Source organism: Procambarus clarkii, chromosome 43, assembly GCF_040958095.1.
Source record: "Procambarus clarkii isolate CNS0578487 chromosome 43, FALCON_Pclarkii_2.0, whole genome shotgun sequence".
Lineage (NCBI taxonomy): Eukaryota > Metazoa > Arthropoda > Malacostraca > Decapoda > Cambaridae > Procambarus > Procambarus clarkii.
This window is the reverse complement of record NC_091192.1, coordinates 26,027,561-26,055,037: the sequence shown is the minus strand read 5'-3', so window position 1 is coordinate 26,055,037 and position 27,477 is coordinate 26,027,561. Positions and strand designations below refer to the sequence as shown.

General features: G+C 39.6%; 1 protein-coding gene across 5 annotated transcripts; it reads right to left on the bottom strand.

Annotated features, from left to right (window-relative positions):
* Window positions 1–1,030: 1,030 nt before the first annotated feature.
* Window positions 1,031–23,800, bottom strand: LOC123755852 (protein BTG3). 5 transcript variants are annotated; one of them, XM_045738750.2, is made up of 4 exons: window positions 23,727–23,800; window positions 12,581–12,880; window positions 11,243–11,501; window positions 1,031–9,093 (listed from the first exon to the last, which is right to left on the bottom strand). In XM_045738750.2, exons 2-4 carry the CDS (start codon window positions 12,760–12,762, stop codon window positions 8,575–8,577), a joined length of 960 nt encoding a protein of 319 aa, XP_045594706.1. In that variant the 5' UTR covers window positions 12,763–12,880; window positions 23,727–23,800; the 3' UTR covers window positions 1,031–8,574. The 5 variants fall into 5 exon arrangements, with proteins under 5 accessions (XP_045594706.1, XP_045594704.1, XP_045594708.1 ...); XM_045738748.2 differs by lacking the exon at window positions 23,727–23,800 and adding an exon at window positions 17,195–17,349; XM_045738752.2 differs by lacking the exon at window positions 23,727–23,800 and adding an exon at window positions 17,038–17,183.
* Between the last annotated feature and the right edge of the window lie 3,677 nt (window positions 23,801–27,477).

The window sequence follows — 27,477 nt, the reverse complement described above, 5'->3', positions numbered from 1 at the left end:
GAAGGTTCGAACTTGTGGTGGATAGTCCAACGCACACCCCAGCAGGGTAAAAGGATTACAACCTGGAGTTATACTGAACACACAAGGATTTCCCCGAGGCTTCTACTCAAGCCAAAACAGGATTTTCACCCAATCATCCTCGTGCAATCTGGCTTTGTCATCCAGGAATATTCTACCTCTGACACTCCACTTTGAATACAGAGTAATAACACTAATGTGATAATCATTACTAACGTGATCATGAGTAATCACACTAACATCAATAAGAAAATCTGTCGGAACCAAGATGAGGGTTCGAATTTTCTCATTGATGCCGTCACGTTAGTGTGATTACTCTGTGTATTCCATGTACAGTATATATTATTTGATCTTTCTCACTTCCTTTCCATCGATTATATTTTTGGGTTGTCTAACTTTTAGCCATGATATTGACATTGTCTACTTGTGTTGGAGAGGGGTGATTGGTCACAATGTAGGCCATAAAGGACCCAACCACTCAGGACCCCGGTAAATTGTAGTGCCGAGAAAGATTAGTACTACGAGTTGGCTTACTAATCGAGATAAAGCTGAAGAAGAACGTTCTTCGTCATGCAACCAACACATCCAAAAATAAAAGAAATTTTTCTATTCATCAGTATTAGCACCAGGTAGAAAAATGTAGTTTTTGTAATGAAATTTATCTACTTCTTTGTTTGACATATTGAGCAAAACAAATATTTTCCACATTATTAATATTACTTTAATTTATTGTTTATAATAAGTGTGGTTAGAAGTTTATTTTTCAAGCCTATCAGACTTTGTACAATGTATGACAACGTCAAGCCTAACCTGTTGCATATCATGTCACCTATAATTGTCATTATCCAAATTCCCATTTTCAGAATTGATAGAGCACTTTGGGAACAACAGATTTTTTGTTTTGTTAAACCACACACACACAAATATCATCAAACTAACAAATTATTAACAGCAGTACTTGTCATGTTATAAACTTCATGTAAAATGGTCAAATAGGAAAGTAAAACTAAGATGCAATGCCATAAAAACTGTACAATTAAATTTTTCTGAGAAATATAAATGTTGCTATTTACCTAAAATACATTCCTTTATTACATTAATAATAACACTAAATTCTGATTTAAAGATCAAGAAGAAATCTACAGCATATAAGATAAGCCTGAAAGATTATGGCCCCAAATTTGTCACCTATTCAGCAAATCATTAAATTATATTTGTTGAGTACAAGCTTATTTTCCAACAGTCATATAGATCTTCCAGTGACATGGAAAATGAAACTAAATTATCACAGGTTTGGCTTACAGTGAGTAGCAGCAAGAAGTGAAGTAACGGCCAACTTTGTCCATCTCAAATATTCAACGTATGATTGTCAGCCGCACCAAATGCCAAGTTCAATGGAATTTCCCTATACAACCTTTTCAACGTGGAATTTAATGACAAAAAAGTAATGGCAAACAAAATGATCAAAGCAAATTAAAAAAATAATCCTAAATACTTGTACAAATTACAAATATAAAGAAACAAAATTTGGACAAAAATTTACAATTACCCAAGAACTTAATGGTAAATGCTTCCATAAAATATATATTGGTCTTATTGCAAAATAATAATCTTGCCACAGCCTGTATGCCATTTGTAGTAGTGGGTGAATGATAAATATATAAAAAAAAAGTTATAATTCATGACTAGAGCAAAGACAATAGCACTGGAGGAGCTACATTTACACAGTAAAACTTGGTAACAACTACTGGGCCTAATAATTGCCACATTCTAAAGATTCATCCATGATGATGTTGAAATGTGATTCAAGTTAGACCGTGACGACTCTTTGAAAGCCACAGACCTCACCTGAATGGATGCGAGCTTGGCATGCCCACACCGCTAAACCAAAAATATATCAAATATATATATATATACAATTTTTAAAAAGTAAAAACTTTTATACAGCACTCTTCCATACTTAAATAACAGCACCAAAAGTATATTCAAGAATCCTACTTCCAATGGAAAAACTCGAGTTTCAAAAGCCATAAAAAATTAGTGCATATGATGCACTTTTATTCAAAACAATATATCAGAGTACCACTCAAATTGTGTGAAATTGGTAAATGGTTTTCAATCAACAAATGACCACTTTTGATAAGAGAAGTATGGCTGCAACCACTACCTACAGAGGTCATCTTTGTACTATCAAGAACAGGAAGGCACTCAAGGGAAAATGAATCCTCAAGATACTGGATCCCATTAAAGAGAGTACTGATATACAACTATAATATATATAGATGAATGAATCTTATGTCTAAAACTTTTTTACAAACACCCTGGCCAATCGACATATTACTGTTCATCAAGGGCACTTAAAACTGGCCTACACTCAAATCTTGCAACACCCACTAAAAACTTAAAGCCTGTGACTGTACACGAAGACATTACGTATACCAATACACTTGCCATGCACAGAAAACAAATGTACAGTACTTTATACTCAGCTTTACAGTTTTCCCTAAACTAAACTTTTATCTACATTGCAAATTGGTATTTGAAAATTATTATTTTTTTTAAAGTCTTCGTAATTAGCCTCTTCTATTTACATGTTATCAATGAGTAACAGCAGACTGAAGTAAAAACCTGCTACATACATCATTTGTCTGTGCATAATCAAGTGTACTGTGAGACTCAATCTTCCCTATAGGAAATTTATGATGTAAAAAAAAAAAAAAAAAAGAAGAACAATTTAAAAATTGGCCAACAAAATACACTGTAGCTTCTAGCACGAGTCAGAGAACAACAAGACACGGTACTGTAGAACACAACTTGCCTTACAGCTACAATGCCATACCAATAATAATGGCATTACCGTAATATGAGTACATCTTAAATAAGGATTTTCTATACATAAACCACAAAAAAAAAAACTGGTCAACATGATTTTTGGGACCTTTACCAGAAAAGACAAGCCTGTTTTCTGCCATAAATGTACTCGGCATGATGTAATAACCTAACATTTAGATATTTTTGTCTAGTTGTTACTACCCAAGAGCAAAACAAAAGTATCAACCCTAAGGAAAAAAAAGAAGAGATTTTCAAAACAGATGCAGTATAATATTAAATTCCAGAATTATTCTGCCATTCTATTTTATCATAAACAACTGATGCGAGGCCTAAAAGTATGAGTAACAGTAGTACCAAATGAAAAAAATTCAGGTACTTTTAATACAAGAATGCAATCAAGTTGGTCCCTCTGAAAAAGTATTAAATTACCCAAAATTTGTACGTATGCCAATCTATAAAATGCTGGACTTCTATACGGCAGTTCATGATCAATAATCTATATTCCATCTGCTCACATACAACTCCACTTATATTAACTAGCATCATGGGTTATGCAACTATGACTAAAGTTATTTTTAATGCGACTTATTGTTTACAGACATTCTTTAAGAAAAGTTCAAAAGAAATATAGCCAAAAACTGATACATGAAAACATACAAACAAGTCAAACTACAATACAGCTAACAAAATGCTAAATGAATAATTGAAAGGAACAGCTATACAAAGTAAATAGAATTCAAACAGAAATCTTGTTTTAGTAGGCATTAATAGTGATAAAAAATGTGCATATGATCCATCATCTGTTTGTTAGTAACATGTTAGTAAACTACACTGAGCGGTGGTCGCACCCTCGGCGACCCCCAGGAGTTTACATGGCCACCTCCTCTTTGTTTTGCTCTTGGCAAAAAATAATCAATGAAAATAAGACTGAGCATATATTCTACAATAAAAAAAAAAAAAAAAAATATTCAACAGGAATTCTTATCTTGCTAAAGGTCCACTTAATCATTATAAAATACATTATCAAATTATTTTGGCATGCAACTTGTGATCACGGTACTGGACGAATATTCCAAAAACTAAACCCTCATTTATACTTTTGAGCAAACAGTACCTCTTCAGCTTTTACAAACTTAGAAAAGCAAAGTTCAATGGATATTACAATCACTAACTGCAATGAAATTGTGAAAGGAACCAAAGTGTTACACCATTACCATTGTGTTAAATGGTAGAATACAGAAATCAAAATAGAGAAGTCATCAAATTAAGTAAAGGCAACAAAAGCATGCGACCCCACTAATAACATTCACTATCAGATTTATAAATTTCACCTTCACAAAAAGGATTGAAATTTTCAAATTTTATCATCCTTAAAAAATCTGTAGTATGTCTACTGCCTCTTGCATTTCCATACAGGAGGAGTTTCTATCACAAAAGGAAACCTTTACCTTCATTTTAAGCTAAAATAATGCATTTATTGTAATTATATTTGGTTGGACAAAAATATAATGTTCACCAAATTACATGACAATTGATCAATACTCCCCATTAGACTAAAGCACAACACGAGTCCCTTGCACAACACCTCATCTTCCCTACCCTGTTCCCTACCTTACAAGTTCTATATATTGAGTAGCAGCAATTATGTTACTTAAATTAATTTCTAAAATGCTAATACAGTATCTGTTGTAGTGGCAACATTCCCCATGTCCAGTTATATGCACATTTGTTAAAATCTAATGAATGCAAAAACAGTAGAAATTTAAATGTGTTCTAGACATTTACTCTTAATACAGGTTCTTGTGTAATACAGAATTAATGAAAAGCAAACTTATGTACAAACTGTAAGTGCTTCAAACTAGACACATTAAATGTTTATATCACATCAACAGTACAATGTAGTTATATATGCTTATTTCAGAACTTCAGTGTCTTGATAAAAAGCATCCATCATTAACTTTATGCCCCAGCCTTCTCCACTAAACAGAGCAGAGTGTCAAATATTCTACATTTTTCTAGCCACTATTTAAGAAATATACAATGCTCAAAACAGCTACTGAAAAATTATTGTAGTGGTTTTTGCAGCTAGCCATTTGACAGTCTTCAATGTTTGAAATTTGGCTTTAGAATCTGAAACTCTAAAGAAAGAAAGTGGCTACAATGTTTGAGAAAGACTTTTCATACCAAATCCAGTTTGAGGCATCAAAGATGCAGACAGACAAGGGTTTGGTTACTGAATACATGAAACTGCCCCATTCTAAATGACGCTGAATATATTTTCAAATAGGATTATGCAATAACCATCTACAGTTCTATCACCTGCAACAGACTAAACACTTTTAAATATAAAACATGTACTGTATATCCTTTGTAATTATAACAAATTCTATAAGAGATGACACTCGTGTAGTAGCAAGAACTAATACAGAATACATTATTGTTCATGTCAAGACCCTACACTTGATTGACCTAACCCCACATAACAAATATGCGAATTTAATCCAAAATAAAATAGTACCAAACAGACTACCCAGACAACACTCAGGAATAACATTTATGCCAATGTGAAGCACATTTCAATTGTGAATAAATACCGAGGCCCTACAATGGAATCAAACCCACACCCGATCCCCTCAGGCACATGCACTATCAACTGGATTCTGTTGTACAATCTCAATATTTACACAAGGATTCTGAATGTTAATGTGATTTTCATTATATATTTCAATCTTGTCACTACAAATTTAGAAAATCCTATGTCAATAAGCCTACATTATATGAACATTCACTACAAATTAATATGAGTGACAGCAAGACAAAAATAGGGCAAAATGACACTACTTGATCGATATGTCGCATCAAATCTTATTCCACTCATTTTATTATGGAAAAATATGTATTGCCTGTGATTATCATAAAACACTCGGACACTGCAGTTGTCTCAGCAATGGAACAAAATATAAATTGCACCATAAATTTAAATTAACCTTCACAAAATTTTAAATGAAGTTGAAAACTCACTTTTAATATTGGTTTACTTTCAATTAGGTCATGTTCAACTCCCAAGGAAATGGAAAAAACCCAAGCATGTTAAATGTACTGTATGAATAAATGATATGCTGTTCAAAGATACACAAAACATTTTCAAATACTCTTAGGTACTCTATTCCAAAAGTTCATAATCAATTAGTGCTTTCAATTATCAAGATTGGTACAAACTGTATAAAAGAAACAAATCATTAATATGGATAAATTCTGATTATGCAAGACCCTTTGTTAGTGACTATAAACAAGCAAAACATGCAATCTTTCCATCATCAGATTACCACAATAATGTATTCACTTACCAAGTCACATCCATGAGTTTCAACCCTCAAGTATTTTGACAAGATGGGACGGCAAGTGTGTCAAGATCACAAACTAAATGTGCTCCACAATAAGCTACTAGAATTCCAACTATAGTATTTAGTCGACTTCACAATTTGGGATGAACTTTGTTAGCATAATTACATACATGAATAAATTATTGCAAGCCCTACACTTCAAACAAAACAGACGTTCACACAGGCAGCGTTCAAAGGAAGAAATATATGAATCCCATTTAAGGTTTATCATTATCAGGATTGAAATTTAAAGAAATTACAACAACTGCAATACAAAACTAAATCTAAAAGAACAAAAAATTGGCTAACTTACAAGATATTTGACTTACAACAAAATTGTACTTAGTCTAGCAAAAACCCTCACCCAGGGGCAAGTCAACCTGAGCTTACATCTTCAATGTTATTAATCGCGTTGCACCGGAGCGGCCAATGGAAACTATCTTCTTCACAACTATGGGATTAATGTCAGCAAGAATAGTGTAATGATGAACGACTTATTTTAAATGTTAATTTATAGCCAGCACCGCCAAAAAGTTTCACAATTTAATCATAATTTACATGTATTACTTAAAATTAAGAAAGAGGATAGACTAGCAGAAAGAGCCACAGTATAACTGAGGTGAAATATGGTCAGTGGTTATCATTATATATTTAATCTTTCTTTTAGATGCTACATAGATTTTATATATATATATATCTATGGTAAGTATATATATATATATGTAAATATATAAATATATATAAATATGTTATGTGTATCTGGCATGTAAAACTGGGGTGTATCCTTGTATATCTTATATACATCTATTCTAATTAAATAAAATTTTGATAGCACGGGCATTAATGGCAATTCTTTGTTTAATTTACCATCCCACAAGAAATTCCTTGTCAATCAAAACTATGTACTAAGCTTCTGATCCAATTGTGAAATCCTGTTTTATATGCTCACTACAGAAGGACAGGCATGATCTAGATCAAAACACAGAAATGAATCATCTTTCAAAAAGAACACAAAAATTATTTAGATGAATATTCTAATTGCACTTCCAGTCACTCTTGACAAATAGGAAACTAACGACTTGCAATCATAGAAACTTAAGTTAATGCTTGGAGCATCTCTATGTAAAACTATTAAAAATTAAATTTTAGATTTCAAATATACTGACAAAGGTGCATATATATTGATGTCCATTATAGGAGTGTGTATCTCCAGGACTTGTCTGGACATGGAAAACCTGTGATACAACAGCTATACCTCATGTCAAACCACCACAAATTTCATCATGAATCTTGCCCATATGACCCCACAAAAGCCACAACCAGAAATTTGTGCATATACTCCTGAGAATGTCAATGTAATCTTATCAACTTTTTAGTTTTTTTTTCAAGTTGCATCAGAGGGGAGAAATATAATAGAGCTGTCACCCAGAATACCAGTGCATTCTTACTGGGGTACAAAGTGCTTCTAAATAAAAACATTAATTTAAGAAAAAATAATATATATGTATATATATATAACCTCTAATCTGTGGGACCTTTCCTAAATTTGCAGGTACCTACTCGGAGAGAGAGACTGAAGGGCCAACAGGAGTAGTGCCTCATTCATAATCCTTTGAACTCTAAAACAAGGGTCGGCTGACAATGGAATCACAGTTGAGCAGACACACTTGAGCACTTTTCAAATTAAAATCTTTCTTACTAATGAAATACAGTACAGTATTAGGTTTTGGAAATTATCCAAATAACAATTATAGTACTATTTTAAGCCTCATAGTCTGAGCACCATCTGTGAGGAAACAACCCATTCACTTTACGTTAAGTGACCCTGTACTATTAGCCTCTAAACTACTACGTATATCTTGTACCATCTTTGTACCTATCGCCTTGTTGATTACTACAGAGCCCTTTATATAAGGATGTAATTCCCATCATACAGCTGCATGTCTCACTTGCTTCACTAATAAAAAGACTTCACTTTGAACTGGCTCAAGGTGCCTCCCTCCCTGACAAAGAACAGTGCAGAATCACACTGAAACATGCACATTCTTAGTATGGGCATAGTAACAAGGGGCACTTAAGAGGAACTAAGAAATTTAAACCATTATTTGTGTTTCATTACATTGTAGCAATCACCAGCTTAGCATTATCTAAGCAAAACTATTAAAGAATATTAATTCTAGTGAGATCAAGCTACTGTAAATTGGAAAAGTCAACAATTAGACAATGTATATATAATGCTAAAACTATCACATGAGGGATATGTTAACCAAGCTGGCACAGATCACTTCACCCATCCAAACATACTCTACTCATAAGTGCCCCTTGTAATAGTGTGTACACCTTAAACTCTGGCCAAAGCACGATGCCCGAACCACTGATGCCTATCGCTACGTGGATAATTAGCAGTATTCCATTTGAACTTCTGAGGCGCTATACTTGGAGGCGAGCGAGTGAATTGTGGAGGCATCTGGGCGTGGGTGTAGTGCGGGGGAGCCGTTGGAGGATAAATAAATCCTGAAGAACTTAATAATGGTATGTGCGGAGGGGGAGGAGTCTGACTCAAATTTAGCCATGACTGAGTTTTGTAGAATGGTGGTGAATAAGATCCACTTTGATGTTGGTGGCTGTGGTGATGATTAAGATGCCCAGAGCTGTAATGGCTATGATAATTACCAAAGGCTTTCCTATCCCGACTGCTACCACTTCCACTAACTCTGCTGGGCGAAGTCTGGCTCTTTGTACCATACCCTGGATACAAAGGACTAAAGAGTTTCTTCTTGGTTGGAGTGGACTGGGTGCTGGATGGTGGACTTTGTACATTACTTCCATCGAATCTTCTCTCTTTCAGCACTTCCATTGTCTACAAGAGTGAAGAGAACAAATGTAATGCACAGACTTAAAATTATGTTATATTATCTTTCACTAGCAAATACAATTACAATACTAAGGAAGATAAACTTTGGCAATTATTATTCCCCTCAAGAAGACTGGACAAAATAAGCATGGAGTAACACTTAGCAAATGGAATTTAATGTGAATAAATGCCACTTGATGGAATGTGGAATAGGAGGAAAAACAATCTACAATTTATGCAAAAATGCTTTAAAGAATTCTGATAAAGATCTAAGGGTGATTCTGGATAGAAAGTTGTCATATGATGACCACAAAAGAACACTGTATGAAGAACCTATACTATACTTTCCAACTTCAGAATTGCTTTTAAATACAGTGGTACCTCCATTTACGAATTTAATCCATTCCCAGAGACGGGTCATAACTCGAAAATTCATAACTCTAAACGAATTTTCCCATAAGAAATAATGTAAATTGAATTAATCTCTTCCACACTCCCAAAAATATTAACTTTAAAATACATTTCATACAAAATACTGTCACGTGAAACCCATGCATAGCAGTGGAACTGCCTTCTCCACTCACCTCCCGTCTTCATACTGGAAGTACACCTCTATGATGATCAAGCCGAGTCATCAGACCTGCCACACACTCCACCACCTGTACCAACCAACCTAGGGCCAGATTCACGAAGCAGTTGTGCAAGTACTTACGAACGTTTACATCTTTCCTCAATCTTTGACGGCTTTGGTTATATTTATTAAACAGTTTACAAGTATGAAACCTTCCCAACCAACTGCTGTTATTGTTATAAATAGCCTCCTGGTGCTTTGGAGTTTATATTAACTGTTTAATAATTGTAAACAAAGCCGCCAAAGATTGAGAAAAGATGTACAGGTTCGTAAGTGCTTGCATAACTGCTTCGTGAACCTGGCCCCTAGTGTCTGGCATGACTCGTCGGCAAGCGAGGTGTCTCAGCTAACCAGTAGTTAGCCTTCACAAACAAGCAGTTTGCCGCCTTCAACTATCAGTTGTACAGCCTCTACACAAAGGTGCTGCCAGCCACAAATTAGCAGTTTGCTACCAGCACTTGTTACCAACTTGCGTCAACACCGGCAGTGAGGTCATCACCGCCGGGCTATATAAAGGGCACCATCACCCTGGGGAGAGACACACTCTTAGTGCTCTTGGATCACCTTAGCTTCTCTCACCTGTCGTCTGCTACCAGCCCACGTTGTGTGTTAGATGCTGTGGTGGTATGGGTGGATATCTTCAGTTCCCCAGTATACTCTTGTATTGTATTATATTCAGATTTTCTTTTACTTATTTTGTTCTGTAATAACAGCCAAGTGTTCTCAGGTGCCATTTTTGTCCATTAATATTACAGTAAATTGTTTTAATTACATATTTAACAGATGGTTTTCTTTTATTTTTACCTGTGACTTACACTGTAAGAGCCACAGCAGCATTTTTTTCTATGTGACGGAGAGCCACACCACCTTGGTTCAGTATAGCTGCAATACTACATAACATCATAATACACACACACTTTTAATACCGGCAATATTTCTAATGCTCGCTGGGAGGATGTTGAATAACCGTGGACCAGCAACTTCACAAACAAAATGGCACAGATTCAAGCAAAAGGCACAGATTTTTCAGCACCTTGCTTAAAGGTGCTGAAAAAATATTAGAACGTTTTCTTTCGCAAACAAAGTGGATGATGATTGGAACAAGCTAAGTGAGAAGGTGGTAGAGGTCATAACTGTCAGTAGTTTCAAATCTTTATATGACAAGAGTACTGGGAAGATGGGACACCACAAGTGTAGCTCTCAGACTGTAACTACACTTAGGTAATTATTACATACACATAGGCACAGCCTATGGTTGAAACAACCCATCGATTCCACATCTATTATGTTACTGATAATTTGTTCAAATAAATCAACAACCCTGATATGAAACCCATATTAACCAAGGTCTTTCATGTATCCAAACTACTTCTGTTTATATAAATTTGCTCATACAGTATGCCTGCTGAATACACAATCAAAAGATATAAAACACTTCCCAATAAATTAGTGCAGTAATCTCTTTTACTGTGCTAAAGCTTAGCATAAGAAGAATGCCAAGCCTCCCTAATAATCTGTACCTACCTTTAACATTCCAGATGGCGTTGAACTTGGTCGTTCCAACTGAGAGAAGTCGAATGTTTCAATAAAATTCTCCTTGTTGCCTTCCCTGAAGGTTGCAACAGTACAATACGATCCTTTCTGCTCTCCAAATCTACAGCATACCTCTTCAGGGTCCACCCATATAGTAAGCTCCACAGGCAGGTTCAGATCCTTATATTTTAGTCCACAGTCCCTTGCAGCTCTCTCAATGGTTGGCTCTCTCCTAGTGTTTTCATTCACTCTGAAAAGTTTATGGTACAGCCATTTGCTTTGCAATGGAAAGGTACAGCAATGCTTATCTACCAAACCCCCACCCCCAACAAATACTTTTTTCCCCGCATACAAAATCACATACGAGCCACGAAGTGCTTAAAAATACTCAAGCAATTAGGTAAATACATTAGTTATTTTATTAGACTACTTAATCTCAATATGCGAAAATAATGCCGACCACTATTATCTCAAAGGTTTCATAAAATTATGGAACTTGTCTATAAAAGTGCTGTGATTCATAGACAATTTCACACTACCATTTTCAAAATGCCCTATACTGTAATTATTTATAGCAAAATTATAGAGCAATAAAATGCCCTATTATTGCTCAAGAGCAATAAAATGTATATACTCTTTTCAACTTTGTCACCTCAATTCTCATCCTAGGTCTTTCATTTTGGTGTCAAATATGTTCACAATGAAATTCCCTATAGGAGTATATGCATATAATGTCCAAAAACGCGGCGCGCCCCTCCTGCAGCTAAACTGAAAGCAGGCCAACTTTTTATATTTTTGACACCATACTGTGTCGTTACCGAACATTCGTCTACTAAATTTTTGACGTCATACTGCGTCATTAAGGAGCGAAAGTGATAACACTTATTAAAAAAAAGGGCGTTTTAAGATTTGAATTTTCCTGCCAAAAATAGTCATAAATTCTCAACATCCCATTTAATTATATAACATTTTGTATATAGTATATTCTATTTTCCAATGACTTAGGTTTAATTAATCTTATGTTTTGCCAAATCTTCTGACCATGTGTGGAGTTCATGTTTGTAAGGCCTCAATATTATTTCCACTTCCCACTTCTGAATACTGCAAGTAGAATCTTGAAATATGTGTCACATTCAATTTCATACCAACATCTTCAATCCAATTTCATACTAAATAAAATGAAGACAGAGTGCCCATTTTGCTACAGTAAGATTAGGCCACTGAATCATCTCGACAGCTTAAACAATCAGTTCCATTGTCTCAAAAGCTCCTATCCTTCAGCCTCTTTTTAAAGTACTGTACTTTCCAGGTAGTCCTCAAGACACTTACCTTAAACATCGATAACCTTGGCCTTGCCAAGGTCGCTCCGGATGCCAATGATTGCTAAATCTTTCCTCGAGCAGCTCTTTCAACCTTTCTTCAAATTTTGACAACATATTCTGTGACAAATTCACATTTCCACTGATAAGCTTGGATATGAAGAGCACTGCAGCAGAGATCTCTTCTTTCATTGTGGAGTATGGCAAAATATTCCTGAGTAAGGGTCAATGGGGAGTCTTGCACAAAGAATGTTAAACACATGGGGAGGCAAAATAAATGAAGAATTGTGAGGCACCTGTTTCCTTCAGCCTGTGGAAGAATAAATACAAATTAAATAACTAGCCTACATAAAGATACAGTAATATAAATACTGTACAAAACTCAACTAGATTAAATAATATTCAATACAAAGGCAAATACTGTCTGTGCCCAGTAATCCAAATTAAATAGGATCCACCCAACCCCATTTTAGTTAGCTGAACTTAGCTGATTTCCTACCAGACATGTCCATAAGTGAACAAATTTACAATTTCTTTATACCAAATCCTGCTTACACTTACTGTTTGCTTGAAAATTATGCACATAAATTCATTCGGGTTTCCTGAAAATTTGAGTTACTGTACCAGAATTCAGCTTACTGAGCTCTTACAGTGGTTGTAATTCAACGACATTAAATGGCAAGTACAATGACCACTTTAAACACAAAATCACCATACTGGCAACAACTGGCACTAGAAAATGCACCATGGTATCTTACCTACTACTCTCTGGAGTCACCAAACTAGACTAAACCAAGTGCCTTTTTTTTTCTTTCTTTTTTTATTTATACTGTATATACAAGAGTTCTTACATTCTTGTACAGCCACTAGTACGCATAGCATTTCGGGCAAGTCTTTAATCCTATGTTCCCTGGAAAACGACCCTGCAAAAAATCGTTTAACAACCAAGTACCCATTTTACTGTCGAGTTAAACAGAGGCTACAGTTAAGGATTTGCGACCAGTAAATCCTCCCCGGCAAGAATATGAACCCAGGACAAAGTACTCATGAAATGCCAGGTGAGCATCTTGACCACCGCACCACAAAATTGTGACTAGCCTGTAAGTATCTAGTTACACGTATTCCCAACATTGGGGATACGAAGTACATAAGGTTTATTTGGTCCTCTTAGATCAACTACTAACCTTCTCCAAGATTCAACCCACAACAATTGCCCCACTTCTAGTTACATATTTACTACTATGTACAGTATATAAACATCAGGTGTACGAAGTTGCTGCTGTGGCTATAGACCTACATGTAAATTATCAAATAACAACCCATGCCACAACTACCAAATTAATAACATTACATTACAGCAGATTGCTGAAGAAAAGGATCTTGGAATTAAAATCCACCACTCAATGAAAGTTGCTCAGCAGGTAGGTGCAGCAGTCAAAAAAGTTAACCAAACCCTTGGAATAATTAACCCTTTGACTTTAAGGATAGAATGTAGTGATTCAATTGTATAAATCTCTGTTGCTCCACTATTTGTATTACTGCATCCAAGCATGGAGACCTCATCTCCAGAAGGACATAGCTGTTCTGGAGAAAGTGCAACTCCAGGAAACAAAAAATCATTCCAAAGCCAAGTCAACTCGCTTATCAGGAATAGTTGAGGGCCACAGGGCTAATAACACTGCAAATCAAGCATGACAATGTGGATCTTATTGAAACTTAAAATACTGAACAATTTGGAGGATGTTGATCCAGAAAATTTCTTCATAAGGTCATATGAAACACAAACAAGGAGTAATGGTTTCAAGCTCAACAAGCCACAATGTAGGACTGAGAACAGGAGATGCTCTTAATCATTTTTAACAGACCTCTTATGACTTCAGTGGTCACAATAAACTTTATTGTAATTACAAGGGATCTTATAGACTTCGATGCCCTCGGCTTTTTGTTCTTTTGATACGTAGACATTTACCAATTCATTTCCAACTTTATTTGGGTAACAAAATTAACTTTGTTTTACTCATTTTGCTTACATTCTTAGCAGTGTACTTTAAGTTAGAACAATATGGAATATCCAAGCTGTTCTTAATATCAATCCTCCTGCTGCCTAGTTATGTCAGTCTGGTAGTAATTTGCTTTGGCAACTTTTAAAACTTCACCCAGAAATCCATTGGGGTATCCTACTTTATTAAGTTGACTGTATACTTTATTGATTTCAGTGTCTAACTGCTGAGGACTACTAATTCACAATGATCTTATGAAAAGACCCGACGCAACACTATTTTTTACTTTTTTTTACGTGATTGCTGAAGTAATGGAGATAGTTACCTGCATGTGTATCTTTTTCCTGTACATGGTGAAGCTCAGTGAGGTGTTGCTCCTTATTACTATACTAGGATGTCTAGAAAGGGTAATTTATCATCTGACTCCCACTCAACCTTAAATTTGATACTGGGAACTAAAGCATTCAACCTCCCAAAGAACTCAGAGAAAGGTCCCCAGCTATCCTTCCAACATGTAAATGCATGTCATCAATATATCTGTACCAAATCATGTCTCGAGGTTTCATCTGAGAGAGGACATGTCTCGAAGTATTCCATATACTGTACAGGTTAGATAACACTGGAGATAAAGGACTTCCTTATCTACACTCAATATAATAATTTATAATTCCCTTTTTGAGATAATGTTAATACATTTGTTATATATTATTTCAGATAGTATGTAGTAAACAGAACTTACTAAAACTGAATTCTGTAGCATTTAAGAAAATTCATCCTGATCAGCTCACTAGGTTAGGCTCAAGAATTATCAACACTCTCCCTCAACACATAATGGACATAACTAACCAAGCTCATGGCGTTCAAAAGAGAACACCTGGTTGATTCATACGCCATGCTGCGAGCAGCTGCATGTAACAGCCTGCTTGACTAAATCAACAACCTGGAAGCCTGATCAGCGAGCAGACCACAGGGATATTGATCCTCGGAACCAACAAAGGTAGATAGCATAAATAGGGTCTCAAATTCGCATGTGAACCATCAACTATACAAAGTGACCTCTAGTATTATAGAACATACCTGAAGATCTTAAATTTGTGAACATTATTTTGTGCATCTCCAGGGAACAGAATAATGTGAAGCACTTTCTAAGGTGTAATTCAAGTTATTATGCTCAACTGAATTACACACTACCATTACACACGGAAATCACAATAGCGTAATGCATCATATGAACAAATCCACAAGGGGCGTGACAAGGATTCGAACCTACATCCAAGAGCATCCCAGATGCTGCCTTAATCGACTGATCTACATGGTCAAAAAGAGTTGTAACCAGAAGTTCTACTAAATTTACTTGAATCCTGCAGCCTCTCCGAGACACAAACCAGGGTTTTACACAACTCCCTCATGCACTCGAGCTATGTCAATAGGCCATTCTACCTCTTCGCCCTTACTTCATTACAAACAGAAATCACAATAACGTGATGCATCAAATGAACAAATCCACAAGGGCCGTGACGAGGATTTAAACCTACGTCCAAGAGGATCCAAGTAAGTTCAGTAGAACTTCTGGTTTCAACTCTTTTTGACAATGTCGCAGCTCAGTCGATTAAGGCAGCGTCTGGGATGCTCTCGGACGTAGGCTCGAATCCTCGTCACGGCCTTTGTGAATTTGTTTATACACAAGCATGTTGCACTTTCTGGCGAGCTAACCAAATATAAAGTTTAAAACGTGGTAACCAATTACCCCGTAACATAATAGAAGTAGGATCCCTCAATTGTTTCAAGCGTAGGTTAGACATATATATGAATGAGATTGGGTGGATATAAATAGGAGCTGCCTTGTATGGGCCAATAGACCTTCTGCAGTTACCTTCACTTTTATCTTCTTATGGTAATATCGTATCGAGGAATTTTGTACACTCGTCATTTCATCCATAAATTCTCATTTTGAAAGCTACTTCATATTGTTACTTTTTGAAGATTCTCACTCTTTATACACCAAATATTATCACAGCTTTTATTTCGTTGTCAGGGTTTTAAAATTCGTGGGTGAACCGTCTCGTGTACGAAGCTCTGATCCCATACAGTATCAAGTTTCAACACAATGGATCACATTTGATTAAACAAAATTAAAGCATTCAGTAGAAGCTAGATATTATACTCGAGTGCACCTAGTCAAACATAATCAGCATAAATACTTAGCACTTCCACTGCACACTCCATCTTGTGCAATAACTTCACTACTGGGCATATTCCCCTTAACAAACGTTACACAACAAAATACACAATAAGAGCGCGTGGGTTATACTTTTCACAATCACGATCACATTACAATAGGACCATATTGGTTCCCAACTCCCGAATATGTTAGGGTTGTTGTAGCTACTGGAATACAGAACTACACAAAGAGTTGTTTACAATGTGCCACCTCGTGTAGAGCAATGATAAACATACTAAACGGAACCTTCACTATTTCCAGATTTCACACATTTTCTCAGTTATTTCCTTTGCTTTAACGATTTTCCACATTCCACTCGTGTCTTCATGTGATATGATTGAATGTTTGTGTACAAAGGTGCCCAATGGACCGCACAATACTCTTAAAACTGCGTAAAGCTCACCAGCTCCCTCGCCCGTACTTTCCTTGGCCCTGATGACGTCTGCTAGCAGGTAAAATTGCGCGGGGACTGATACCCACCAATCACGCGCTTCGACGCAACTACGCAAGCCAATCAGCGTGGTTTTAGTATGTCGCTTAGCCCAGGCATTCTTGGCTGCGTTGCCACATATGAATTTTCTGCCCTTATTATATGTGGCGCATAACGGACTACTCGTGGAAACGTGACACCGTTGCGCGTGTGCACGTTCCGTGAATCAAATCACACACGACTGAGTAGCTGATGAGAAGGTTGAACTACTGCATGTCTCGCATTATATATTTCCTATCATCATCCCGCTTTCATTCCCAACTACAAAAAATATAACGATTCTTATTATCGACACGTCTCGCCGGCCACGTCTGGTGTATTGCAATACAATACAGTATATACGGAACATGTACGCACAGGTTAGAACTGGCTATTCATGCTGTAACATTGCGTGAGGGTGCACGAGGTGTAAACTATGAACTCACCGCATACATCTAACACTAGAGACAAACGACTTGTGTATAAGTGACGTACTCAGCTATAAATGGAAGTCAGTTATTATATGGCAAACTGATCATAAGACTGTAAAATCTGTGCCCAAATCAAGTCCCTCCGCGTACATTAATTTAGCAGACATAAGTTGACCAGACCACACACTAGAAGGTGAAGGGACGACGACGTTTCGGTCGGTCCTGGACCATTCTCAAGTCGATTGTGAGATCGATTCAACATACTTCAGCCACGTTATTGTCACTCATCGCCTGCAACTAGCAGACATAATTAATTATAAGCCTTCAACTTCCTTTAACTGGACTGAAGTGAGTCATATATTATTGAGCAAGGAAATCACAACACTTGCATTATTAGAGGATTCAATGGAGACGAACCATTGTCCATTATTTAACTCAAAGGAGTTCAACCAACACTTATGTATCTGATCTCAATTAGATGTCAAGCCACGCGCTTATCTGACATCAAGAGTGCCAACTCACATGTATATCTGACTCAGCGGGACAAATTCAATTGACCCTGGAACAGAACAGAACTGTCAGGGGGAAAGCGCCAAGCAATTACTTCTATATATGACTGGGAAGAGGTCACGATAAGGATTTGGGATGGGACGGGGGAAAGGAATTGTGCCCAACCACTTGGACGGACGGGGATTGAACGCCGACCTGCATGAAGCGGGACCGTCGCTCTACCGTCCAGCCCAAGTGGTTGGGTAATTGACCCTGGAGTACATTACTTTATGTGTGAGATGATTTATGCTCACTCGCTGACCTCTGACCCGTCGTGACATTCCTGGCGTCGACCAGTAGGAAAATATCTTGCTCCCTGAGTGACCTTAGCACATCTGCTCACAACTAATTGGACCAACGTTTGATTCCCCAGCAATAAAACTACAGTATAATCTTATTAACTTTATCTTGTTTATGTTAGGCCTCACTTAAATTATGCATTTCAATTGAAATGTGGAAGTCGCCCCGGGAGAAGGCAGCCGAGACCAACTTAACACAGACGCAATCAAAGTCACCCCGGGTGGGAGGCAGCCGAGACCAACTTAACACAGACGCAACCAAAGTTGCCCCGGGTGGAAGGCAGCCGAGACCAACTTAACACAGACGCAATCAAAGTTGCCCCGGGTGGAAGGCAGCCGAGACCAACTTAACACAGACGCAATCAAAGTTGCCCCGGGTGGAAGGCAGCCGAAACCAACTCAACACAGAAACAACCAAAGTCACCCCGGGTGGAAGGCAGCCGAGACCAACTCAACAGAGAAACCACCAAAGTCACCCCGGGTGGAAGGCAGCCGAGACCAACTCAACAGAGAAACCACCAAAGTCACCCCGGGTGGAAGGCAGCCGAGACCAACTCAACAGAGAAACCACCAAAGTCACCCCGGGTGGAAGGCAGCCGAGACCAACTCAACAGAGAAACCACCAAAGTCACCCCGGGTGGAAGGCAGGACACAACGACCAGAATAAGCGGACTGTCACAACACTGGCACCTCTTCAAGACCAGGTGTAACATAACTGTATGAGACACCTAACATATCTGACTACTTTTATACACATTCACCAGAGTGCTTCAAGCCGGGAGGCAGAAACAGTTTGGCAGCAGCTTCCTGATCCGAGGCTTCTCTTCGCCGAGCAATAAAAGAAGCCCCTGGTAAAGTTTCTCAAGCTCCACCACCCCCACCCCTGACACAACTATTGACCCCTCCACCAGGAGGCAACCAGCAACACCTCTTCAACTCCGTGCCCACCCATTTACTCACACATGAACAGCTGCATCAGGTGAAAGGAAACATGCCCACCAGTTTCTGTTCCACCGGTGAACCCGGGGTCGTAAGTTGTACCAGATAACAGAATGTTCTTCCTTCCAAGAGTACCATAAGCGTGCGGAACAGTGAACAGACAGACGCCGTTAATGCAGGAACAGAACTGTGTTGATCTGCATGACCTTCAATATTATTGACGACGGCAAACAGGGAGGGGGGAGGGGGGGGGTTGATGCACAACCATCAATCACTCAGCTTCCTGTGCACTATGTGCACTTGTGTGTGTGCACACAAGTGCACATAGAGTACACACATACAAGTACACACACACACACACACACAAGTGCACATAGAGTACACACACACAAGTACACACACACACACACACACACAAGTGCACATAGAGTACACACACACAAGTACACACACACACACAAGTGCACATAGAGTACACACATACAAGTACACACACACACACACACACAAGTGCACATAGAGTACACACACACAAGTACACACACACACACACACACAAGTGCACATAGAGTACACACACACAAGTACACACACACACACACACACAAGTGCACATAGAGTACACACACACAAGTACACACACACACACAAGTGCACATAGAGTACACACATACAAGTACACACACACACACACACACAAGTGCACATAGAGTACACACACACAAGTACACACACACACACACACACACAAGTGCACATAGAGTACACACATACAAGTACACACACACACACACACACAAGTGCACATAGAGTACACACACACAAGTACACACACACACACACACACAAGTGCACATAGAGTACACACACACAAGTACACACACACACACAAGTGCACATAGAGTACACACATACAAGTACACACACACACACACACACAAGTGCACATAGAGTACACACACACAAGTACACACACACACACACACACAAGTGCACATAGAGTACACACACACAAGTACACACACACACACAAGTGCACATAGAGTACACACATACAAGTACACACACACACACACACACAAGTGCACATAGAGTACACACATACAAGTACACACACACACACACACACAAGTGCACATAGAGTACACACACACAAGTACACACACACACACACACACAAGTGCACATAGAGTACACACACACAAGTACACACACACACACAAGTGCACATAGAGTACACACATACAAGTACACACACACACACACACACAAGTGCACATAGAGTACACACATACAAGTACACACACACACACAAGTGCACATAGAGTACACACATACAAGTACACACATACAAGTACACACACACACACACAAGTGCACATAGAGTACACACATACAAGTACACACATACAAGTACACACACACACACACAAGTGCACATAGAGTACACACATACAAGTACACACATACAAGTACACACACACACACACAAGTGCACATAGAGTACACACATACAAGTACACACATACAAGTACACACACACACACACAAGTGCACATAGAGTACACACATACAAGTACACACATACAAGTACACACACACACACACAAGTGCACATAGAGTACACACATACAAGTACACACATACAAGTACACACACACACACACAAGTGCACATAGAGTACACACATACAAGTACACACATACAAGTACACACACACACACACAAGTGCACATAGAGTACACACATACAAGTACACACATACAAGTACACACACACACACACAAGTGCACATAGAGTACACACATACAAGTACACACATACAAGTACACACACACACACACACAAGTGCACATAGAGTACACACATACAACAACACGTAGCGAGAGTGTGTGTATTTACTATTTGTGTCTGCAGAATCGAGCTATTAGCTCTTGGACCCCGCCTTTCTAACCAATCTATTTTTCCTCTATTATGTTTACTACATATATTTCTCTCCTATTTCTCTCTACACACACACATACAACGAATCAGGAAGCAGCGAATCAGGTTATTTATTGCTAGGCGAACAGACGCATCAGGATGAAAGAACCTCTGCCCATTTGTTTCTGTCTCGTCCAGGAATCGAACCCGGGCTCTTAAAACTACGACCCTCGAGCACTATTCACTCAGCCGCGAGGCCCCTGGCCTGAGAACAGCCACAAGGCGAGGCCCAGAAATAAGAGGCATGAGTTACGAGGAAAGGCTGCGTGAGATGCACCTAACGTCGCTGGAAGACAGAAGAACTCGGGGAGACATGATCACCACATACAAATTTCTCAGGGGAATTGAGAAGGTAGACAAGGATAGATTATTTAACACGGGTGGTACACGCACAAGGGGACACAGGTGGAAGCTGAGTACCCAAATGAGCCACAGAGACGTTAGAAAGACCTTTTTCAGTGTCAAAATAGTTAGTAAATGGAATGCACTAGGAAGTGATGTGGTGGAGGCTGACTCCATACACAGTTTCAAATGTAGATATGATAGAACCCAGTAGACTCAGGAATCTGTACACCAGTTGATTGACAGTTGAGAGGCGGGACCAAAGAGCCAGAGCTCAACCCCCGCAAGCACAACTAGGTGATCACAATTAGGTGAGTACACACACTCTGAAACACACATAACGAACACAAGCACAGACGACGCACGCAAGCACACATAACATACACACGCAATATTTAAGTTATTTTGAGATGATTTCGGGGCTTAGCGTCCCCGCGAGCCCGGTCCTCGACCAGGCCTCCTTTTTGTTACACATCCCCAGGAAGCAGCCCGTAGCAGCTGTCTAACTCCCGGGTACCTATTTACTGCTAGGTAACAGGGGCATCAGGGTGAAAGAAAGTTTTTGCCTATATGTCTCCGCCTCCACCGGGGATCGAACTCGGAACCTCAGGACTACGAAACGCTGTCCACTTGACAAGCGCCCGCAAGCACACATAACATACACACGCAAGCACACATAACATACACTTGCAAGCACACATAACATACACACACAAGCACACATACACACGCAAGCACACATAACATATACAATCACATAACATATACAATCACATAACGTACACAAGTGCACATAATGTACACCATGTAATGTACACAGACAACGTGGTCAAGAAGCACACAGCTTACACATAACATACATACAGAAGGTCTGGGGGATAATATTCCGCAATATAAAGTTCAACAATCAAGTCCAACGTTTGGCAACGACGCACAGGTCAACACGAACGACTTCAATTTGCAGCAAATATGACCCTAAACGCTAGAGTAAGAGGAGAACAGCTGCACTCCTCATTCAAGCTCCCGCCACACGCCTCCACTCTCACCCGGCGACTATTTAAAATAAACAACACTATAAAAGTTAGACCTTGAAATCCCGCAAGACACAGTCGCCAATACCACCAGTGACGATGATATCCCAGTCCATCCTCCTGTTTTGGTAGTTCTTGTAGCAACCATGAGGACCGTGGTATATATATATACCCACCTACAACCAAATTAGAACGTAGAAAGCTGAACTTTTGAGTTGGACAAACCGGAAAACTATTTTTTACTTGTGTTGCTCTGATAAACTAAACTATCCTAACCTCCCTTGGCTTAATACACGATATCTCAGACCTAAAATATAGAACATATATATGTGCTATATTAGGCTTAGAAATATTTAAGTCTGTTTTAGCTTCATTTATTTTAAAAGAATTTCTTACTAGTCAGTATACTACTATACCTAAAGGCTAAAAACGTACGAATTCTGACTGTTGACGATCGTCACAATAGGTACTATCTAAACAGGAGGATGGGTCCATGCCCGGCCTCCTAGGGTTCCCAACATCAAGAAACTGTCCTACTAAAGTCTCCTATCCTAACCTACCAGAGGACCCAAAAGAGAAAACGGGACAGTATTTCAATTATCCATGAACCCCGCATAGAACTAGAAGGAATTAAGCGGCACAATTTTTATCAATGCCATCAGCGAATACAATTTACAGCCCTAACTACCCTAGACTATTAGGCACAAGAACGTGACGTTTCTATCAGAGGATACTTAGAATATAGTAGTGTGCGTGAGGAGTACAGTGACGTGGGTTCGATCCCATTGTACAACCTCAATCTTGACTCAAGACAGAGAATTCTGAGAGACCTAGGCCAAAACCCAGTATTCATAAAAATATAAATAAAATGTCCAATAAGCAAGCGGCTTACTTGAAGGCAGCAGGAGCAGCAGCAGCGACCCGCCTGGACAAGAGGCTACAGCTTCTCTGCACCACCACTGCCAGAATATCCCGGCATCCTGTGTGCCTTCACTAGCCATCATGTCATGCAATACGGACACAACACTAAACAATTAACCCGCATACACACCCTAACACACGGTCACAACATATACAAACCCTGCAACTCAGGTTCCAAAATTATAGTACTGTACTTACTGTACTTACTTAGTACTGTACTGTACTACCAACTGGTAGAACGTACAAAAATGGACTGTTACACCAATAAATGTTCACTTTTTGTACTATTCAAATATTCCAACTGGCACGCTAAAGAGTGGAACATTAACTATAAAACATAACCTAACCTTTCCTAGGCCTAAATAAGCAATCCTTAGCCTAGTTTGCACGTCTATCCTTAATTTAGTTCATATATGTGCTATAATAGACGGAAAATTTAGGCTTGCCTGTTACCTTCGCTTTCATGCCACGTAGAAAAATTATAGTACTAAACATAAGTATTTTGGTATAACAGTCCATTTTTGTATGTTCGACCAATAGCTGCTATAAGCATTATCATTTTTTAATAACTCATGTAAGTGTAAAGTTACGAAAATAGGTGAAGGAAGCAAGAGGACGAATACAAGGTACCATCTGAAAGATGAAATCCTTCAAGAATCAGGTAGAGAGAAAGATCTGGGGGTCTGATATCACACCGGACTTATCACCAGAAACCCACATCAGCGGCGTATGCAAGGTTGGTCAACATAAGAACTACCTTTAGAAACTTGTGTAAGGAATCATTCAGAACCTTTTACACCACATTTGTCAGATCAATCCTGGAGTATGCGGCTCCAGTCTGCAGACTGGAGCCGCATACGGAATACGGGCATACGCATACGGTACGCATACGGAATACGGGCATACATACCCACTAGGTATGGACTCCATGGAGTCCATACCTAGTTAAAACACACAACAAAGTTAGAAAAGATTCAAATATATGCCTCCAGATTACTCCCAGACCTGAGAGGTATGAGTTACGAGGAAAGGCTATTGGAATTAAACCACATGTACCTGGAAGGCAGAAGAGTTAGGGGAGACATGATCACCATCTACAAAATTCTCAAGAGGAAATGACAGGGTGGACAAAGACAAACTATTTAGCGTAAACGGAACACGAACAAGGGAACACGGGTGGAAGTTTGGTACTTAAATGGGCCACAGAGACATTAGAAAAATTTGTTTCAGTGTCAGAGTAGTTAACAGATGGAATGGGCTACCACGCAGGGAGGTGAGGCTACCATAAATGGGCTACCACGCAGGGAGGTGAGGCTACCATAAATGGGCTACCACGCAGGGAGGTGAGGCTATCATCAATAGGCTACCACGCAGGGAGGTGAGGCTACCATCAATGGGCTACCACGCAGGGAGGTGAGGCTACCATCAATGGGCTACCACGCAGGGAGGTGAGGCTACCATCAATGGGCTACCACGCAGGGAGGTGAGGCTACCATCAATAGGCTACCACGCAGGGAGGTGAGGCTACCATCAATGGGCTACCACGCAGGGAGGTGAGGCTACCATCAATAGGCTACCACGCAGGGAGGTGAGGCTACCATCAATGGGCTACCACGCAGGGAGGTGAGGCTACCATCAATGGGCTACCACGCAGGGAGGTGAGGCTACCATCAATGGGCTACCACGCAGGGAGGTGAGGCTACCATCAATGGGCTACCACGCAGGGAGGTGAGGCTACCATCAATGGGCTACCACGCAGGGAAGTGAGGCTACCATCAATGGGCTACCACGCAGGGAGGTGAGGCTACCATCAATAGGCTACCACGCAGGGAGGTGAGGCTACCATCAATGGGCTACCACGCAGGGAGGTGAGGCTACCATCAATGGGCTACCACGCAGGGAGGTGAGGCTACCATCAATGGGCTACCACGCAGGGAGGTGAGGCTACCATCAATAGGCTACCACGCAGGGAGGTGAGGCTACCACGCAGGGAGGTGAGGCTACCATCAATGGGCTACCACGCAGGGAGGTGAGGCTACCATCAATGGGCTACCACGCAGGGAGGTGAGGCTACCACGCAGGGAGGTGAGGCTACCATCAGTGGGCTACCACGCAGGGAGGTGAGGCTACCATTAGTGGGCTACCACGCAGGGAGGTGAGGCTACCATCAGTGGGCTACCACGCAGGGAGGTGAGGCTACCATCAGTGGGCTACCACGCAGGGAGGTGAGGCTACCATCAGTGGGCTACCACGCAGGGAGGTGAGGCTACCATCAGTGGGCTACCACGCAGGGAGGTGAGGCTACCATCAATGGGCTACCACGCAGGGAGGTGAGGCTACCATCGGGCTATTTATGGAGTCAGTGTCCGGGGCGGCAACACTCATACACCAGCTGCGCACCTCCTCCTCCCTCATACACCGGGAGATAAGGCACGTTGTCGGTTTTCACTCTCATTGTTTTAATTGTGTCTCTTCCTAAAGCATCATTTGTTTTTACTCTCCGTCTTTATAATATTTCTCTCACCTTCTCCCTGTCCACCCTGATCTCTCCCTCTGTACTGCTCCTCCTTCCCTCTACTGTTCCTCTCCCTCACCACCCAATTATTTTTTCTCTCTCTCTCTCTCTCTCTCTCTCTCTCTCTCTCTCTCTCTCTCTCTCTCTCTCTCTCTCTCTCTCTCTCTCTCTCTCTCTCTCTCTCTCTCGTCCGAATGTTCAGACTCCCAGTCCGAACATTCCTGTGAATAATGTATGCCAAGAGCAGTTTTTAAGTTGGTGTACGTTCTTGACCTTTTATCATATCTTGAGCCAACAGCTTCCTCAATTCCCGCGACCATCCACAATTCCCCATCGAAATAACCCACATTCCCAAGCCGGAGCCATGATGCATGTTGAGACAAGTGCCTAACTCTCGCCTCATTCCTGTGTCAGACAGTAATAATAATAATAATAATAATAATAATAATAATAATAATAATAATAATAATAATAATATAATAATAAAATTAATCATAAAAAATTATTTATTTATTTATTTATATTCAAGAAGGTACATTGGTTTTGAGAGAATACAACGCATGGTTACTGCTATGATGTAAGGGCGAAGAGGGAGAACGGCCTATTGACATAGCTCGAGTGCATGGGGAAGTTGTGTAAAACCCTGGTTTGTGCTTCGGAGAGGCTGCGGGATCCAGTAAGTTCAGTAGAACTTCGGTTTCAACTCTTTTACCATGTCGAAGCTCAGTCGATTAAGGCAGCGTCTGGGATAATCCCGGACGCAGGTTCGAATCCTCGTCACGGCCCTTGTGGATTTGTACATAGCATGATATTTACAATCATGTAAAGCCACTAATACGCGCAGCGTTTCGGGCAGAAATTGTAACACGGGATAGTATTGGCTCTACTCTGTCCTCTACCCTGCCTGTGAATATGCAAACTGAATCTTAACCGAATTCCAAAAGCCCCCAGAGTATACTCTACAGCAGAGTCCCACGCCACGTGGTCTTAGCCGATTGATCGGCTAAGCTTCTACAGCCACGTGACGTCGTATTAGGTTTTCTAGCAAACTCAAGGGATCCCTTTATGCCGCCACCACCAGGACCCAGATTCACGAAGCAGTTACGCAAGTACTTACGAACGTGTACACCTTTCCTCAATCTTTGATGGCTTTGGTTACATTTATTAAACAGTTTACAAGCACGAAAACTTCCCAATCAACTGTTGT

Excerpts from the sequence above, each read along its gene's own strand:
- LOC123755852 (XM_045738750.2), bottom strand. The coding sequence starts at position 12,762 with ATGAAAGAAGAGATCTCTGCTGCAGTGCTCTTCATATCCAAGCTTATC. Across the intron at positions 11,502-12,580 it reads CAAGGTTATCGATGTTTAAG|AGTGAATGAAAACACTAGGA; the intron begins GTAAGTGTCTTG and ends TAAACTTTTCAG. Across the intron at positions 9,094-11,242 it reads CGCCATCTGGAATGTTAAAG|ACAATGGAAGTGCTGAAAGA; the intron begins GTAGGTACAGAT and ends TCACTCTTGTAG.